The following is an 18,955-nucleotide window of genomic DNA, read 5'->3' on the forward strand; positions in this document are numbered from 1 at the left end:
CTGTGGATCGTACCGTTCCTTAGTGTTCGCTATTATTTTTCAAGATTTTATAAGTGTTTGATCGCTCAGGATTACTCAGATAACATAGGTATTTAATAATGGAAACCAATTCCGCGAAAGCTGACAGTCGAAACCTACAAAAAGTGGTCGCAATACTTAATGGTTGGAAGAAGAAATCTGGATTGTCTTCTTCAAAGACAATCCAGATTTCTATGCTGCCGAACTGAGGAATGTGAAAACATCAATGTAAGTATATCTTGTTAACCACTGATCTTAGATCATGATCTGAAACCACTTCTTGCGAATATTCAAATCCATCGGCATAGAAAAAAACAGTTTCGTAGGAGATTTTATTGTTGTATTAGTGCATTGAGGCACTGCATAACATTTATAGGAACTCGTTTTAATAATTTTCACACATATGACGTGGCACAAGTTAAATAAAACAAGAGAAAATCAAAACTTTTCGAAACACCAACAAGCTTTGTATGATATTTACACGAAATTTACGTCACTGCATGCCATGGCCGCCATATTGCTAAAAGTCGCGTTTTGGCGGCATATTTGAATATTTCATTTTCTTTTTCGATTTTTTAATAAAATAGCTGTAATAAAGGCAGAAAAGTATTTTTGTAGGGCTCCTTATAAACAAATAAATACCCTAAGATAGTTTTTAGAACTTTGTCAAATAGCCTATTGGCAAGGTGCGGCGCGTGCTCGAGCATCCGAACAGACGCGCCCCGACGGGAAACAGTACTTATTTTATTATTTATTTAAAACTTTATTCTCATCATGAGTATGAGAAAGATGAATAATCGGGAGCGAGAGGATTTAAGAGTTTTTGTCTGCGGGGAACGATTATGAACCCAATTCAGTTAAGATATGGTCGTAGTTACGCAGATAGAAAATGAAGCGAATACAGTCGTTAAGAAGACGATCAAGTTTCAAAAATATTCATTAAGATCAGTATAACAACATCAGCATAATCGATGATCGGTAGAATCAAGGTTACAATTAAAGTAGTTTAGTTTTGATGGGGAGAAAATATCTGAATCGATTAACACATTGAAATGAATAATTATTAATTCCACTGATCTCGACAATTTGGTTACTCCAGTTGAGAGGTGAGTCAACGTACAGTCCAAGGTTCTTAACAGCAGGTTTGTAAGGTATCACGATTCGCAGAGGTAATCTTATTACCCAATTGTAGACCACTGCCCTCTATAATGGTCTGACATTTAAGTATGTAGATGCATTGATATGGGTACCAAAAATTTGTGACCAAGTTATGAGATTTAGGAATATGGTATTGTGAATCTTTCAGAAGTTTGATACTATCATTTTTTACGGTGAAGAAAACATCTACATCGTAAGAAAACCTGCACATTCAGGTAACTGGATTTGTTACATTCAGGATCATGCTCCCCGTGTTTCTCTCCTGGTGAGGATTCAACCGGGAACGCTTGGGGTAAGAAAGAAAAATAATACTTAAATACAAAACTAAAACACGTCTTTATACTTTACGGGATAGACTGAGTCAAGGACTTGGAAGCCAAGTTAGGCTTCGTTCAGATTTAAGAAAAACAAATTCACGTACATAAAACGCTTTTAATAAAAGTGAATGTTAAAATAAACACTTCAGGTAAGTCAGGTAAGTAGATAGAATTAGTAACACCTTGCTGTGCTGTTCATAAATTTAAATAACAATAATTTTCTTGAAATATGACACTAGCGAGTTTATAGCGCTCCATGTGACTTATGATTCGTTATTTCTCGTGGGTCAATTTAACAAAACTATCCTACGTTAAGAGCAAAATGCGAATCACAAATATTTATTTTAAATAGACCATTCTAAGATTTTCGTTCCAGCACTGGAAATTTATAAAATGGTATCTTGTAAAATTTATTGCGACAAAATGAAGGTAAATAAATAGATAGGTTTGTAATATAGCGTTAAAATTCAATGTTATTATTGGGAACAAATTTAATTGTAGCTACAGTTACTAAATCTGATAATTAGCTGATATATAGTTTTTAGGTGAGGATCTTATTTCTGAAGTTACACAATTATAAAAAGTTTTTTCTAAAAAGGTTTTTTACTCCCGTCATTTTAAAAGCTGGTAACAAAACAAAACAGATTGTGATGGAATACAATTTATTAAGTATTGGATGTAAGTACTAAAACACAACTTTTCAACAAAAAGGAACTTTCACACATACATAGACCTGCATAGAAATTTGTTCATAAATTGAAAACTTTTGAATTCAAAACAAACAATTGCAAAAACATTTCAGTAAAAATTCTAGTAGCATTGTGATAAATCTTGTATGACTATAAAAATACGAAATACTATTTTTAGGTTGTTCGAGATAATGAAGCTAACAATATTACATCAATGGGTCATGACTCACACAACAAGGTAAAATGACTCGTACATTAAAATAATCACAGAAAAACCATAATTCATAAAATAATACACCAGAGATCTTATCACTAATTTTATATCTTAACATAAAAAACAATGAACATTACAACAACCAAACAATTTATCGTACGAAATAGATATTTTAGGCAGACTGTACTTCTGCTCCATTTCTGTGTGATGTTGTCGACCATAAAGAAATATTTTTGCTGTCACAAGTTTGCTCCCATCATTTTTTATTTCTAAAGTGATCCTAGCTTTTACCTGCAGCTCCACCCGCGCGAACTTAGCGCCACTTCAAAAGAATACAGGTTTTTCACAAATCCCATGGGGACTATAGTTTTTATTGGGATGAAAAGTACTTTAATTCCTTCTCAAGATTCTTTATTATAAATACTCATGCAAAATTTCATGAAGATTGGTCAGTGGGTAACGTGTGAAGAGACAACAATCAAATAAATTTACTTTCGCATTTCTCATATTAGTTGGGATTAGTAGGCATTTTTTAAATAGTTAGTCGCCTGAAATATCATATCTTACGATTTAAGCATAGAACAAATAAAATACATCTAAAGTTAACATCTGAACACAGTCACGTTAAGATACCATTACCTTAACTACCTTTTAATGACTTATTATGCACATTTCCTTATTTTTGTATTTTTCTTTGCTTGCAACATACAATTTATACAAAGTGCTTATATTTAAGTACCAAATGTCATGTAGGGTGCACGCCCGGGTCAAATATTAAATGCATCCGCAGTGTCGTGTTCGTGAAGAATAAATGCATATGATGTAAAAAAATGTAATGATCAACTCGCTCGCCCGACCTTAACAAAACTCAATTGATGGCTACTCGCATTGAGGATTTAACCAGTTAAATCCTCCTAATAAAACTAAATAAAATTTTCACAAATATTTTTAGCATTTAGATATTACTAGGATCATTTGATTAAAGATATGAAAACAATTTGGTTTATGCAGGAATGTGCAACTATTTCCTCAATTTTATTTCAGTTTCTAATAATATTTAATTCAACATAATATGCCATCACTCAGTCTTATTCATGAAACTGTAAATATATAATATACATCCAAAAATCTGCAATAAGCAACAGTTATAGTGACAATGATACAATAGATTCATATATACAATAAACTCTCTTCAATGGCTTCAGGGTGGTCACGCAGCTCAGGTTATCATGTCTCAATCTTCAATCAAGGCTTTACCTTGAATTTATTAAAGCAGCCGCCAGTTAACGTGTCAAGAAATCACTAACTTATATGATATGACCAGGATTTCCAAAATAAAATAGTGAATTTAGTACAGTTTTCTACCTCCTTTTTGTATGAACATGGTATTAATAAATGCGTAATATATATTTTCACATCGTGTGCGGAAGCTGTTATAAGTTGACTGTAACCTTCGTCCAAGGAGATGTGTAACTTGTGAAATAACTCACAGGACATTTACAGAAACAGACTACACACATTTTTTTATAAAGTAGTATTTAAGTTATCGACAAGTTTACTGACAGTTAGAAGATATTTAAGAGCAAATATAGTATGCCGATTTTTCCGAAAAGATATTTTTTTAATTTTCAAGATTATTGTGTTAATGTTTCAAACCACAAATTTTGCTTGTTTCAAATAACACAATAGTAAAAGCCTCTATAAATAATTAAGTAAAAAATTTACTTCAGTCTCAAATTAGTGTAAAAAATTAAAGCCTTAATAAAATTTATATTTTGAATTCTCCTCAAATATGGGCAATAAAAGCATGCGATTGGAACATGATACGTGACAACATCTTGTTCACAAGCATATTCAAATTGTTAGTCTAACTTCGCGACCACTTTGTACTTTACTGAACAAAATCGCAAACAAATCATGGTCTCTAATCGATCCTATTGAAATTCGCTCACTAATATAAATAATTCCATTTTACAAAAATGATGAAACTCAGAAGTATTCTTGTTCGATTTATGCGGCTGGTACAGGTAAATTTTGAGAAATGTGGCGAAAGAGTCAAAATGGTAAATTTTATTATATTTGATAAAGAGTATCAAAAATTTACTATTTTGATTTATAACGCCAAAAATCAAGAATTATTCCACAAAGACTATGACGTCACATTATTGGTCAGTAACATTGTTTGTAAATTTACACTGAGTTTGTTAGAACATACAATCGAATATCTTGTGGAACGGATCTGATCTGCTTACTCCTTCTTCTTGTCGGAGGGGCTTGTAGAGTGGTCGGTCTCTTCAGCCTCCGAGTCTGAATAAGTTGTAGGCTCCTCGCCGGGCTTTAACAGCCGCCCGACTAGGTCGTATTTCTCTGGAAAAAAGTATTATAATTATAAGGTAATCTGGGAACACCGTAATCGCCGAGAATGTATAAAAGGGTGATGAGTGAATGTAGAATGAGCAAGAGGATCTAATGCTATAGCAAGTGGAAATCCATAAATTATGCCTATTATTATATATATTCTATGACACAAGTTTGTAAAGATATTTAGACGACGACGACCATTTTGTTGCAGGCAGTCTTGATACAAAATATTGGTTAGAAATAGGTATCTATTTCCAGAGAATTAAAATTTCACTCCCTCCTTGTGAGTAAAATCTTTAGCTTACAAATTCAGTCAGCTTAATGTCATCATTATTCTGGTGTTTATATTGATTTAATCCACCCTGGTGAAAAGCCTGCGTCGCGACAACAACGTCGCGTACAACGTGGTCATAAGTAAACGACGCGTCGTTTACTTATGACCACGTTGTACCTTTAGGTGCATTTTACTATGTAGCGTTTTAGTAAAACGTGGCAGTTAAGAGAAATGAGAGATAATTTTAAAAAGACAATCTTTATTTGGACTAGTTTTACAAACTAAGAGAGATCATGGGTTTAGCTTTAGACACGAGATAAAGTGCCGATAGAGGATAGCAAGCTACTCGACTTGGTGAACGTTTATAGCCCAAAGAAAGACCAGCAGCGGCGCGTGCGCGCGCTTTTATAGGGCTCCCGAGCTGTGAAAAGGGGCGCCGGAGAGACCGAAGCGGCACGACGTCACAACTACTTATTATTATCTAAGGTCGTATGCGGCGTTTGCATATTTAATGTATGAATGATTTATTATGCATTGAATGAGTCATAATGAACATATGTTTTAAGCACACAAATGCAGGTAAGTTTGTGATTAAAGTCACTAAATCACAAAACTCCATATCTAATGCAGTTAGCATTAGATATGGCATGGATTTAGTTTTCTGGGCTGAAATAAAGTATAAATTTCTGCAAGGCTTAGGTATACTACTACCTACTTCTTAGGTAACACCCACTTAGACTTACGATCACGTGGCGATATCGCGAGGCCACATCATATCGATTTTATTTAAGAACGTCTATATGTGGCCACCACTGAAATCTATTATATCATTTGCTGATAATGTATCAGTCAATTTGCTGCAATGCCCTTGACATTTATACATCTTCTATATATATAAAACTCTTCCGTTACTGAGTGACTGACTGACAGACAACGCACAGTCGAAACTACTGGTCGTAGACAGCTGAAATTTGGAATGTAGGTTCCTTGAGATATGTAGGGGAGCACTAAGAAAGGATTTTTGGAAATTCAACCCCCAAGGGGGGGAAAAGGGGTAAAAACGTTTCTATGAAAAATCTTATTCCTTGGGTTTATAAACTTGAAACTTGGCATGAACACGTACATAGGCAAGTAAATATGTTTGACATTATAAGTTTTTTCAAACTACCCTCCAATCGTGATTTAGGGGGTGCGATTGGGTGACTGATTTATTAACGCACAGCCGAAACCGCTCGGTATAGGAGTCTGAGATTTTGAACAGAGGTTCCTTTAGTAACATAAGTGAGCACTAAGAAGGGATTTTTGAAATGTCAACCCCCAAGGGGGGGAAACGGGATAAACTGAGCCGGGGCTGCGGGAAAGTTCTAACGAGATACCGTGGCCCCGGAACGCCCTTTTTTTGAGGTTTGCACTTGATTTCCCTGGAAAACATCATCAGATCCTGACTAGGTAACAACGGGACCAATTTGAAAGTATACTCTACCGAACAAAAAAAGAATCACGTAAATCGCCTCTTCGTCCTATAAATCCTGTTTTTTTTTCTTTTGAGACGATGATTTTGTCTCGCTTTACTTTTTCTATATAGATTTGTATGTATACTAATATTATAAAGAGGAACAATCTATTTTTTTATATGTTTGTTTGTTTACACATGTAATCGATAAACTCCGAAACTACTGAATCGATTTCAAACATTCACCATTAGAAAGCTACATCATCCCTGAGTAACACAGGCTATATTTAATTCCAGTTGTAACAAGATTTCAGCCTGTGGAAGAAAAAGCCCTGTCGAGATCATTAAAAAACGCTATATATAACCGAATTACACGTGGGCGAAGCCGCGGGCGGAAAGCTAGTATATACTATAAAACCTCACTGAGAACTGATTTTGATAACTTATGAAGATAAATTTATGTTAATGATTCATATTAGGTAGGTATTTATGTACATATCTATGAATCATTAGGGCTAAAGAAAGCCAACTGTATTGAAAAGATTAAAAGGCCACATTTGGCTGTATGGCTTAATGATGGAATTCAGATTCAAATAGTGATTAGGTTGCTAGCCCATCACCTTAAAGAAGAATCTCAAGATTATCAACCAATCCCTTTGTCATATTTATGACAAAATATTATGGGTCATTTAGCTGTTATGTTTAAACAATATGACTTGAAGTTAGGTATATGCACTGAGGTGCTAGATGCTGTGCTCTGCTACACCCGCCATCTCTTTTGCTATGGAATCTGCCACTTCATTGTGGCATTTACATTCACTTGTTTCTGGTTGTACACAAAATTTCCACACACATTAACCATAAAAAACAATAACTAAAATGGAAATTTATGAAAAAAAGGGCTTTCCTAGCTTAGGTTCCTGACCAAGTGTCCACCCTGTTTAAGCTAAATCTTAGTAATATTATAAATGCGAAAGTTTGTATGTCAGGTTGTCAGTATGGAGGTTTGTTACTCTTTCACTCAAAAACTACTGAACCGATAACAATGAAATTTGGTATGTAGGTAGCTGAAGACCTAGAATAACATATAGGCTACTTTTTATCCCAGAGTCCCCGCTGAAATGATACCACGTGGACGAAGTCACGGGCGGTCTCTAGTGTTATATAAGTATTTTTATATAAAAAAATAATATTTAGAAATTAGAGGAGAAAATATATTTTTTTTCTTTTCAAAAATTCATACCTCTGAACTGTGCTTCCCACTCCTTGACGGATTCTATTTCCCTGGAACTAAGGTCACTGAGATCATCATATTCCTTGTCTGATGAGGTCACAGAGAAAGTGGCAAAACCCCGAGAGGCATCTCTTCCTCCAAAAGCAGCATAAGGACCACCTTTGAAAATATTAAGTCATCATTAAACATTGATCAATATTGATGAAGCAAAAGATGTATACAGAGATTGTGGATAATGGAAAATTGTTGGTATTCTCGAGTTTGAATATTCTATCAGTACCCTACAGCATGTATACCAACTATTTTACCATTTCTTTTGTACATTTTGGTGGTGACTACTGAATGTGTCATTTGACCTCTGTAATTAAAATTCATTACCTCAACCGTGTGTGTGCTGAACTGAGCAAAGTGGGTGTGACAAATGCATAAATTATACCTATTTATAGGCAGAGAAATTGTAACTAGTGAATTAAGCAATTTAGTTCTACCATAGTCTTGGCAAGTCTTGTTAAAGTTATAGCATAATGCATAGCATAATAATTTACCACATGTATCGCGAATACATACTTTCGGCATAAATAAAAATGCTGAATAATCAAACATTCATGGGTATCAACACTATTTATAAACGGGGACAAATCGCACAAGCACTTACCAGGCCCGTAAAAGCGACGACCTCGTGTCACGTCGAATATCCAGTTATTCACCGCCACCAAAACACGGCCATCGGGCTGATTTCCGTCATACTGCCGTAGTTCAGCAACAGTCATGTCCTTTCGTAGCTTAGGCAATTCCACGGTCGGCGCCTCGGACTTCGACTTCGAGAATTTACTGTATATTTTGTATACCAAAACAAATATAATCGCAGTCAACAACAAATTCACAGGACTCAAAACCGCCGTGATCTCATCCAAGAAACTTGGCGTGGTGCTGGGACTATCAGTTGTTTTTATCTCCGGCGCAGAGGCCATTTTAAAACTTAAATTTCAATTTATTTTTCACTGATTAATATATTCGAATTTTTGTAAACTGTCGGCCAATTTGTAAAAAATCCAAATTATTAATGACGTCACCGAGACGACAGCAAACGACGTAAAATCTTGTTGATTGGGGCGAGTGCGTGCTACCAACTTTAATTTAGAAAACGCCTTTAATCTACAACTATTGAAGTTTCCTTTTTTATCTTATTCATTCATTCAAAAGGATTCATTTAGAATCCTTTTATATTATTATTATTTTATTCGAGTAGTATTTGTCTGCATATACACGCATTTTTACAACGGTGGACCTGTGTTTGATTCTCGGCAAGTGATAGTATTATTTTTATTTTCTTTTTGATGTTTATACTACGATTTCCCCTTTTTTTTGTTTTCACTACTTTTTATGAATCTCCAATTCTCCACCGAACATCGTATGGCCACCCAGGTACTAATAATTATAAACGAGACAAATAAAACGATTGAGAATAATATGGTATTCAAATAGTGACAAGTTGCTTGCTCATTGCCTAAAATAAAAGAATGAGTAAGAAGATAGAGTTATATGAATCGAAAGTTAAGAATAAATGAAAGTATCAACCTACTTTCATTCATCCTTTGCTTGCCATAAGCAAATATACAAAGGGAGTGTCAATGCGACTGGTGGAGTGGGAAGACCTAAACCAACGTATACCTTGATTAAATCGGAGGAATTCTGGCAAATGGTCAGATCAAGAGTACCAGAAACCGAACAAACATGCATGAACAGAGTCAATTATGTATGAAGCGAAAAAAGTTTGAAGGGATCTTGGCAAATAGAAAGATGTAGTCTCTGCCTACCCTTCCGAGAAAAGGGCGTAATTTACGTTCTTGGGAAAATACAAGATTTTCTTCATTTATGGAAAATATTTTGGGACTGATAAATAGATAGAGCTGCCTAAATTATAAAAACACGAATCACGAATGTTTGGAAATATCTGAGGGAAAATTCGCACTGTTGGCAATACAACACCGTAAAGTTTTTTTTTATGGGAAGGCAGCAATATTTTAAAGAGGACACATGACAGCAGTCCAGTCGCAGACAGATGTCAAATTCATGATAAGTGTCAGCTGTCATTTTCTCTAGATTGTTTTGTTATCATTTCATTTTCGATTCGGATAATTTTTTATCATTTTATCTGTATTTAAAACATTTCATTACAAATTTATATAATAATTAAAATATTATTTAGATCCCGTGGTGGAATACATACACATCTGTTGTGTTAGAAAATCTGTACTCACCCAATAAATGGTTAGATTATTGTGATAATGAACAGGCATTATGCCCTGAGTGTGATAACTTTTTGATTTCTTTAAAATACCTATTAGGTACCTTATGAGTTCTGAAAGTATGATTGATCCACGTAGTGACTTATGTACAAGATATGTCACCATATTTATTGTCGTATCCTGCTATTGGTAAGCCTATAATGAAGCTATTGTTTGACTCTTGTAATTTTACAGTTGTGAAATCATTAAGTACCAATTAATTATAAGTATAACTAATATCACGTGCTGCATCAAATGTGAATGTGTACATTCCCAGATTTTTTGTTTGTTTTAGGATAGTGTCAATAGCCACTGTGTTTGTAAATAAGACATTGCTCAGTGGCCAGTTGGTGTCTCTGGATGCGCCTCTCTTCATCACATGGTTCCAATGCATAGTCTCTTTCAGCATATGTTGTACATTGAGTAAAACCAAAGGAATCCCCAGGGTATTTGAATTTCCCAAGGGTTCACCATGGAGTATAGATGTTTTCAGAAAGGTAAATTGAATGGGATTGTAAATAAATACAATTACATTTAAAAAAATATATGTAGTAAGTTATAATTTATTATGGGACTCTTTGTATTCCTTTTTACTTTATATTATTTAGAAACACCATTTAAAATTTACTTGATATTAAATTTCTTTTTAATTGTTTTTAGGTGGTTCCTCTGTCAATCATGTTCACATTGATGATAGCCACCAACAACCTTTGCCTCAAGTATGTAGGTGTGTCTTTCTATTACATTGGAAGATCTCTCACAACAGTTTTCAATGTAGTCTTCAGTTATATGCTATTGGGACAAAAGACATCCTATAGATGTATAATGTGCTGTGCATTTATTGTTTTTGGATTTTATCTTGGGGTGGACCAAGAAACTTTGTTAGGTAAGGTTTGAAATATTATTCTTTTTGGAATTGTTGGCAAAGTTTAGTTATTCAGTAATGGAATTATGTAAGGAATTCAGTTATTAAATAACTTAAAAACAATGCATTAATACCTTATTATTATTATATTATGTATCAAAGATATACTTTTTCCCATTTGAGCAAAGCATCAGACAAAAATTAATTTATTATTACTAACAAGTTGTTTTTAACTGTTGCATAAACATTTTTGATATGTTGTTTCAGGTTCATTTTCGTTGGTAGGCACAATATATGGGGTTATTGGTTCCCTTATGCTTTCTCTCTATTCAATCTTCACAAAAAAAGTCCTCCCACATGTAAATCAGGAAGTGTGGCTCCTGTCATATTACAATAATGCTTACTCCATCATACTCTTCTTGCCGTTAATGGTTATAAATGGAGAAATAAATGTATTGCTGTGCTATGAAAATTTCAACAGTGCATATTTTTGGGGACAAATGCTTGTTGGAGGTATTTGCGGTTTTGCAATTGGATATGTCACATCATTACAGATTAAGGTAATTCAATTCATAATGTGCTTACTTTTTAGGTATGGCACAAAAATGTTTGATTTAATGGAATAAGATTAGAAAGATCAGGTCACAATAAGTCACAAATATGTAACAGCCTTTTAACCTGTGTTGCACAATAAATATATTTGATTTGATTTGAGTTCTATAGCCAGGAGGCTGATCATCTAAATGAATTCATTTAGATATATTTGACAATATAAAGGAAATGGTATCAATCCTCTGATAAATATTATATGTATCACTACATGTTATAAAGTCTCCCTATTTTCTCTGTCTGTTTGTATGCTTTAACCTCTGAAAGTTGTGGTTGGATTTTGTTCCCGTTTGAAATGTCAGGAAGAGGGTTATCTAAGGAAAGCTTATATATATAAAAAAAATGCTTCCCGTGCAATGCCAGGATGGGTCACTAGTGTGTAATAAAAAACTTATTATGTCATTTTCCAGGTTACATCCCCACTGACCCACAACATCTCCGGCACAGCCAAAGCTTGCGCGCAAACTGTGATGGCCACCCAGTGGTACAATGAGACAAAAAATACTTTATGGTGGACTTCCAATATTATTATATTAGGCAGCAGTGCATTATACGCTAGGTTCAAACAAGTGGAAATGGAGGTGAAAGCTCGCAAACCAGTGCCAGAAGAGAAGCAGAGTTTAGTATGATCATAATTTATTTATAAGACTTGTTAATGACAAACCTTTGAAGCAATATGTATAACAGTTTAGATAGTAACTGTCTGAGCAATTTGAGAATAAGTGAAAACATGTTTTGTTTGAGTGCAATATGTTGTGTTATGATAATTGTTAAATCACCATTAAGTATGTATTGTTGAAATTTTTATCACAAATTTGTATGGATTGATTTAGGAGACTATGATATACGACGCCCAAGGCTAGGTTTATTTATCTGTGGCTTATGGTAATAAACCAATAGCTAAATGTCTGATTTACATTCTTCCTCCTTAAGTATTATTTTATTACTAAAATTGTTGAATAGCTTTTTATTTTTATTGTTACACTTTTTTGCGGGTTTATCAGCAATGTCAGTCTTTATTAAAATTAATTTTCTATTTGTGCTCTTAATTTTTTAGACAATAACGCAACAATTTTTTGGTATGTCGATACAAAGCCCACATTATAAGCTTCATTAGGATCACGAATATGATCATAAAGTTCAACACCATAGTTTATATCCCAATTTCTCGTAAACTTTGAGCTATTAAATGAAATCCATTCAGTGTATCTGTACCTTTTTGTTCTTATACTGTAACCCATTATTTTTATATCTTTAAGACGGGGCTTGTCAGAATTTCTCTTAGGGTATACACTTGGTCTAGGGTATTGACTGATTGCAAATAATTTAGAATTCAATCTATTGGTTTCAGAGGTCATTAGTGGGACTAAACTTTGGCCATCAAAGCAAATAGCTGCCTCTGTATTGCTACATTTCGGTATATTAGCTTTAATACCACTTAGTTGGACTAATGTAGGAAAAATATCAATTAATTCTACTGGCGATTCTATAGATTTGTGCTTTACGTTTGGAATGTTAAATATAAGAGGAACTTTAAGCGCGACGTCGAAGTTACTATATTTAGCCCAGAGACCGTTTTCTCCTAAAGACCATCCTGAAACAAAAGATAGTATTTAAATATATTTTCTTATTTGAATTTCATATATATGTAACGTAATGGAGTGTAGATCCATGCAATTAGATTCTGGAATAAGTCTAGCACATTCTCTATTATATAGTTTGCAAGCCATCCTGCACCCCTTATTGTCACTTGACTTGGCACTTTTTCAGTTGCTCTACAGTTGTTAAGAGAGGCATTAGCTAGCATAAATGTAAGTATTAAATTTGAAACTAATATGCACTAATATAGAAAGTGTAGTATGTCAGTACCTTGCATGGAGAGAGTTACGAATGTGGATGAAGCGAAAGGATGTAATCTCTGCCTACCCATCCGGGAAAGAGGCGTGATATTATGTATGAAATATGCAGTAAATTGTTGATATACTTACCATGATCACTAGTTAATACAACAATAGTATCATTTCTATTAACACAGCCCATTAGTATGCCCAATAAGTCGTCTATGTATGTCTCAGCAGCGTAGTAGTTTTGCCTGACTTTCAAGGCCCAGTTTGAAGGCATAATACCATAAGGAAAGGAAATGTTAAGGCGATGAATATCGTCCCGTCGTCTGACGTCAGTCCAGGGGTGCCACGCTACGGTTGGCATGTTCAGAGGCATGTAAGGATGCTTCGGTGGATGCACCTTTTTTAGAGGAATTCTGTCTGTAATAGGGAATACAAACGAAATTATTATATAAATATCTGACTATGAAGACTTTGCTTTTATACCGTTTTTGACCTCTTATAGTGAGGAGCTGGGGCGCAGAGTGACCCCCGTTTCATCTTGGTAAAACTGACAGAGGAATCTAAACCAGGTTGAGTCATGGTTCAAGTGAAAGTGCTTTTTTGCTCTGAGTGTGCATGAGGAGCAAAGTAATTTACCAGGTAAATAATATATAGGTACGTGACTTACCTAAATATTTCTGAGGATATTTGAATGGTATGTGTGGTTTATGGAACCCAACAGCTAAAAAGAATGGTTTGTTGCTTTTTCGTTTTGATAAAATCTCTTTAGCGTAATCCACGGACTGAATATCTGGCAGTGAGCCTTCGGGTTGATCCGTCACTTTTACAGGACATAATAAATTCTTTTTAGGTATTGCAGTCGGCGTATCTTTACAAACTGCAGCATCTTTATATTTATCTGTTGACGGATGATATGGTAAGTGTGACCAGCTTAAAGGATAATCATCAGTGTAATTTGAGCTAATACCGGGATGAAAAATTTTACCAATCGAATATGTCTCATAGCCATTTTCTTTGAAATACTGTGGGATTGTTGTAAAATTACCGACTGAGGTCCGCCAGTAGCTATAAAAGTCGTAAAGATGCAATGCATCCGGTCTACGGCCGGTCAACATAGAGTTTCTGCTAGGGGCACATAGTGCTTGCTGAAATTAAAATAATAAAAACATGTATCACAACATATTATAAAGTCCCTCTATTTTATCTGTCTGTATGTATGCGCTAATCTTGAAAAGCTGTGGACGAATTTTGTTCAGTTTGAAATGTTGGAGAGTTTTTTGAGGAAGGTTTATATCTATAAATACTACTCATGCGAAGCTGGGGCGGGTCTCTAGTTTATAATAATAAACTACAACTTTTTTAAGTACTAAATCTTTTGATAATTAGACTAGCCACTTGATCGCTATAATACGATTGCGCCACAGGAAAAGGACCCGAAGGACAAACAAGCTTTCATCCAAAAACTAAAATAACTAATATCGATATCAATTGGTAATGCAAAAGAAAAGAATTTATACTAACTCACGTTCAGTTAGTATAATTTCTTTTCTTTTTTGGCTTGGTTCTTTACGCATTATCTTATCTGCTGATACCGACTTTGTATTCAACTAGAAAATTCAAAAGAATGGTATCATTCTCTTGAGTTTTCTAGTTGAATACAAAGTCGGGTTTAGAATTAATTAGATTTATATGTAGGTAGGTAAGTAATAATTACCTCTGTGTAAAAAAGTACCTACAGCTCGCGTGAAATTCATTCCTTAAACGCGAGCAAAGCATAAGCAAGTTCAAAATTTAAAAAAAGACGATTAAAAAAGAGATTTTTGATTAAATCTAAAACAAACTCCCTACCTGAGCGAAAGCATTTTCAAATTCTATACCATTTGCCGCCAATTTTTCAAAATTAGGTAGAGACACTGACTTTTCCGGTGGACAGCGGAAGTCATCGATAATAATAAAAACCACATTAAATTTATTTTCAGCTGTTATTCCCGTAAAAATATATAAACACTTAATAACTACAAGAAAGTGAAAAAGACGACCCATATCCCAGCAATATTATAAAAAAACACAGTATTTTGTTTTTCTCTGATTTCTACTTGGGCACGACACTTCACACGACATGAAACAAAATTACAAACGAAACGCTATTTATGAGAACAATGTTTGTGATACTTACAATAGAACAGTGGCAGGAGAAACGGAACGTAAAATAGTATCGCGCGCGCGTGCGCCCTGCCTGCATGCAATGCACACAGATATCTACACAAACACAACACAACAAACTTGTTTCAAAGAATAAAAATAAATAGAAACACTAACCATATCCATTGGATAGTAATATTATAAAGACAAAAGATTTGTAATTTGTTTGTATCGAATACACAAAAAATTTGAAGGACCGATTTCGAAAAATCTGATCACCGATGTACCTTGGTGTATCATCGGCTACTTTTTATCTAAAAACAAATATAGAATGGAACCGAAGGGGAGCCTCGTGTAAAAGCTAATATTTAAGCACCAATTTTATAAAATTAACTAACTGTTACCCACACCTTCGCTAGCGCGAATTTAGCGCCACCTACAAAATAATACAGGTTTTCTGAAATCCCACGTTTTTATCTAAAAATATATTGGGAACCTTGGAATTCTCATTATGGGCAATTGCCGAATCAATTCTTAAAAACATCTAGTTCAACGTGTCATTTAAGTTTGTATTGTGGGACTCCAATACCTCAATACTAGGTACCAGTAGTACCAGTTGATTAGGTATTAAAATAATATATTTTACAGTGTAATTTGCTCCAGTGGGAATGTCCAGAAAAGTAACTTATTTTTGCCCTAAGCAATCGCGGATTGTCGGTGTTTGAACGGCTAAGACTAAGTGACCTGGCTAATACCATATAACTTTTCTGAGTTATGTAGGTATATTAGTGCCGTAAGAACTCATATTTGCATGCCAATATGAGTAAGGTTTCCCTGACTCACTCACTCCAGAATCATGGTAGGAAAGGCACACCCCAGGCTTTTCCCCAGAAAGGCGATTAACGCCAAGAGAAAGAAGAAAAAGCTAATCGATGAAAAGTTCATCAATAACGGTCTATTGTTTTGGTTGTGATAGCATGAAAAACGAAAGGACTTTCACATTTGTCATATTAAATGGACAACAATTGCTTTACATTCGCTCGATCGCTCTATACATACATAAAATCACGCATCTCTCCCGGAGGGCAGGCAGAGACTATATCTTTCTATTTGCCATGATCTCTGCATACTTCCTTCGCTTCACCACATTCATAACTTTCCTCCAAAAGAAAATCATAGAAAAAGAAAATAAATTTTCTGAGCTTATTCCATTTTATTATCTATAGGTAGGTAATCGAAGAATCGAAGATTTAGATGAGAGGAGCAATATTGAAGATGGATGGAAGGAATTTAAAGAAAGAATTGTGAAAGTAGCTGTTGAAGTGTGTGGTGTAAGTAGAAGAAGGAAAGGGAAAAATCACAAAAATGCGTGGATGAGTAAAGATGTGCAAGAACTTGTGCGATTAAAGAAGAAAGCATGGCTGGATTTGTTAGCAGCAAAAGCTAACTTAAGAATGCAAGAGGTTATAGATGAGGATGTGAATGAAGCACGTAAGGAATATAAAAAAATGAAAGATTTGGTTAAGAAAGCTGTGATTAGAAAGAAAGAAGAGTATAAAGAGGATTTTGATAAAAGGCTATCAGAAGAATTTCAGTCAAATCTGAAAGTATTCTGGAAATCCGTAAGGTCAGCCCGAGGAAAAACTATAACCAGAGAGCTGACTAGGATCAGATGCCAGGATGGTAGCGTTGTGAAAGGAGAAGAATGTGTGCTAAAGATATGGAAGGACTATTTTGAGAGTTTATTTGAAAAAAAGGAAGAAAATAAGAAAGAGTTCTGCTATAGCGAAGAAAAAGAGAATGAGGTGGAAGGCGAAATTGAAATGTTTGAAATTGTGGAAGCACTTAAGAGTATGAAAGCGGGTAAGGCTGCCGGGTATGATAGAGTGTCGGTCGAGATGCTTAAAGCAGGAAAAGGCGTCGTAGCTAGACAGTTGTACTGCCTTTTCAATTTGTGTTGGAGAAGCGGCCGAGTACCAAAAGATTGGTGTAAGGCTGTTATTGTGCCACTTTACAAAGGAAAAGGGTCACAACTGGACTGCAAAAATTATCGTGGTATAAGCCTGCTTAGCGTCGTCGGCAAATTGTATGCTAAGGTATTGATTAATAGAGTCAGGAATGAAACTGATGACAAAATATGGGATGCTCAAGCGGGATTTCGAAAGGGAATGGGATGTACTGATCAGGTCTTTTCTTTGCGGTGCATAGCCGAAAAGTTTTTGGCCAAGAGTCAAAAAGTCTATTGCACTTTCGTGGATTTGGAAAAGGCCTATGACAGAGTTGAGAGGAATGAATTGTGGTCAGCACTTTCTATGCATGGGGTGAGCAGTCTCTTGATACGAGCACTGAAATCCTTATATGAGGATTCGAGTGCTTGTGTCAGGATAAACGGAGCGCACACTGAGTGGTTTAAGATTGAGAAAGGTGTTAGGCAGGGATGTGTTGCGTCACCGTGGCTGTTCAACCTATTTATGGATAGTTGTTTGACAGATTTGAAAGAGTCTGAAAGTGGATTAAGGATGAATGAATTACTCGTCAAATGTCTGCTCTATGCCGACGATCAGGTTATACTGGCGTCATCAGCGGAGGAGTTACAGGAGATGGTAAACTGTATGCATGAAGCTTTAAAAGAGAAAGGAATGAAAGTGAACGTAAATAAAACTAAAACACTGGTTTTTGAAATGGAGAAAGAAATGACAGCATGTAATATTTTGATTGGAGGAGAAAAAGTTGAGCAAGTGAAAGAGTTTGTATATCTAGGATCAAAGTTTACATCAGATGGCAAGTGTGATAGTGATATTGAAAGGAGAGTGAACGCGGGGAACATGGTGAATGGAGCTTTGCATGCCTTTATGAGCAGTCAGAAACTATCCAAAAAGGCTCGACTGGCTGTGCACAGGGGCGTGTTGGTCCCGACATTAATGTATGGGAGTGAAAGTTGGGTATGGCAAAAGAAGCACGAAAGCAGAATAAATGCAGTGGAAATGAGAGCGTTAAGGAGTATGTTGGGTGTGAAATTGAGTGACCGGATAAGGAACAGCGTGATAAGGGAGTGTTGTGATGTGAAAGAAGATGTAGTTACAGGAATAGAAAAGGGTATGTTGAGATGGTTCGGTCATGTGGAGAGGATGAATGAAAACAGGTTGACTAAGCAGATATACAAGGAGAGTGTGGAGGGAAAGGTCGGGGTGGGAAGACCTAGACGAACATATCTTGATCAAATTAAGGATGTCCTGGTGAAGGGTCAGGTCAAAAGTGCCCGAAACCGCCGAGCTTGCATGAGGAGAGTTATGAATGTGGATGAAGCAAAGGAAGTATGCAGGGATCGTGGCAAGTGGAAAGAGGTAGTCTCTGCCTACCCCTCCGGGAAAGAGGCGTGAGTTTATGTATGTATGTAGGTAATATTTTTTGCCCAGTCTGTTATTCTGTAATCTTTGAAGTGTTTTTCCACACTCCCTCATTCTGTATATGTGAGCGTCTGTGGTG

General features: G+C 35.3%; 3 protein-coding genes across 6 annotated transcripts; 1 reads left to right on the forward strand and 2 right to left on the reverse strand.

Moving 5' to 3' along the window:
• Positions 1-2,138: 2,138 nt before the first annotated feature.
• On the reverse strand, positions 2,139-8,845 carry LOC106134599 (membrane-associated progesterone receptor component 2-like). Its single transcript, XM_013334694.2, has 3 exons — positions 8,374-8,845; positions 7,728-7,877; positions 2,139-4,763 (listed from the first exon to the last, which is right to left on the reverse strand). The coding sequence occupies exons 1-3, from the start codon at positions 8,687-8,689 to the stop codon at positions 4,645-4,647; spliced, it is 585 nt and encodes a 194-aa protein (XP_013190148.1). The 5' UTR covers positions 8,690-8,845; the 3' UTR covers positions 2,139-4,644.
• A 983-nt stretch (positions 8,846-9,828) lies between these two features.
• On the forward strand, positions 9,829-12,688 carry LOC106134595 (GDP-fucose transporter 1). The gene is made up of 5 exons (XM_013334688.2): positions 9,829-10,156; positions 10,302-10,503; positions 10,667-10,892; positions 11,139-11,431; positions 11,891-12,688. The coding sequence occupies exons 1-5, from the start codon at positions 10,074-10,076 to the stop codon at positions 12,107-12,109; spliced, it is 1,023 nt and encodes a 340-aa protein (XP_013190142.2). The 5' UTR covers positions 9,829-10,073; the 3' UTR covers positions 12,110-12,688.
• On the reverse strand, positions 11,890-15,585 carry LOC106134594 (iduronate 2-sulfatase). 4 transcript variants are annotated; one of them, XM_060944652.1, is made up of 5 exons: positions 15,504-15,585; positions 14,373-14,472; positions 13,995-14,225; positions 13,469-13,744; positions 11,890-13,074 (listed from the first exon to the last, which is right to left on the reverse strand). In XM_060944652.1, exons 1-5 carry the CDS (start codon positions 15,567-15,569, stop codon positions 12,506-12,508), a joined length of 1,242 nt encoding a protein of 413 aa, XP_060800635.1. In that variant the 5' UTR covers positions 15,570-15,585; the 3' UTR covers positions 11,890-12,505. The 4 variants fall into 4 exon arrangements, with proteins under 4 accessions (XP_060800635.1, XP_060800634.1, XP_060800633.1 ...); XM_060944651.1 differs by lacking the exon at positions 15,504-15,585 and adding an exon at positions 15,176-15,497; XM_060944650.1 differs by having other exon boundaries at positions 13,995-14,472.
• Between the last annotated feature and the right edge of the window lie 3,370 nt (positions 15,586-18,955).

This window comes from Amyelois transitella, chromosome 6 (assembly GCF_032362555.1).
Source record: "Amyelois transitella isolate CPQ chromosome 6, ilAmyTran1.1, whole genome shotgun sequence".
Classification (NCBI taxonomy): Eukaryota; Metazoa; Arthropoda; class Insecta; order Lepidoptera; family Pyralidae; genus Amyelois; species Amyelois transitella.

Excerpts from the sequence above, each read along its gene's own strand:
- LOC106134594 (XM_013334687.2), bottom strand. The coding sequence starts at position 15,370 with ATGGGTCGTCTTTTTCACTTTCTTGTAGTTATTAAGTGTTTATATATT. Across the intron at positions 13,745-13,994 it reads ATATCCTCAGAAATATTTAG|ACAGAATTCCTCTAAAAAAG; the intron begins GTAAGTCACGTA and ends TCCCTATTACAG. Across the intron at positions 13,075-13,468 it reads TGTATTAACTAGTGATCATG|GATGGTCTTTAGGAGAAAAC; the intron begins GTAAGTATATCA and ends CTTTTGTTTCAG.
- LOC106134599 (XM_013334694.2), bottom strand. The coding sequence starts at position 8,689 with ATGGCCTCTGCGCCGGAGATAAAAACAACTGATAGTCCCAGCACCACG. Across the intron at positions 7,878-8,373 it reads TCGTCGCTTTTACGGGCCTG|GTGGTCCTTATGCTGCTTTT; the intron begins GTAAGTGCTTGT and ends ATATTTTCAAAG. Across the intron at positions 4,764-7,727 it reads GTGGGAAGCACAGTTCAGAG|AGAAATACGACCTAGTCGGG; the intron begins GTATGAATTTTT and ends ACTTTTTTCCAG.
- LOC106134595 (XM_013334688.2), top strand. The coding sequence starts at position 10,074 with ATGAGTTCTGAAAGTATGATTGATCCACGTAGTGACTTATGTACAAGA. Across the intron at positions 10,504-10,666 it reads GTATAGATGTTTTCAGAAAG|GTGGTTCCTCTGTCAATCAT; the intron begins GTAAATTGAATG and ends AATTGTTTTTAG. Across the intron at positions 11,432-11,890 it reads TCACATCATTACAGATTAAG|GTTACATCCCCACTGACCCA; the intron begins GTAATTCAATTC and ends GTCATTTTCCAG.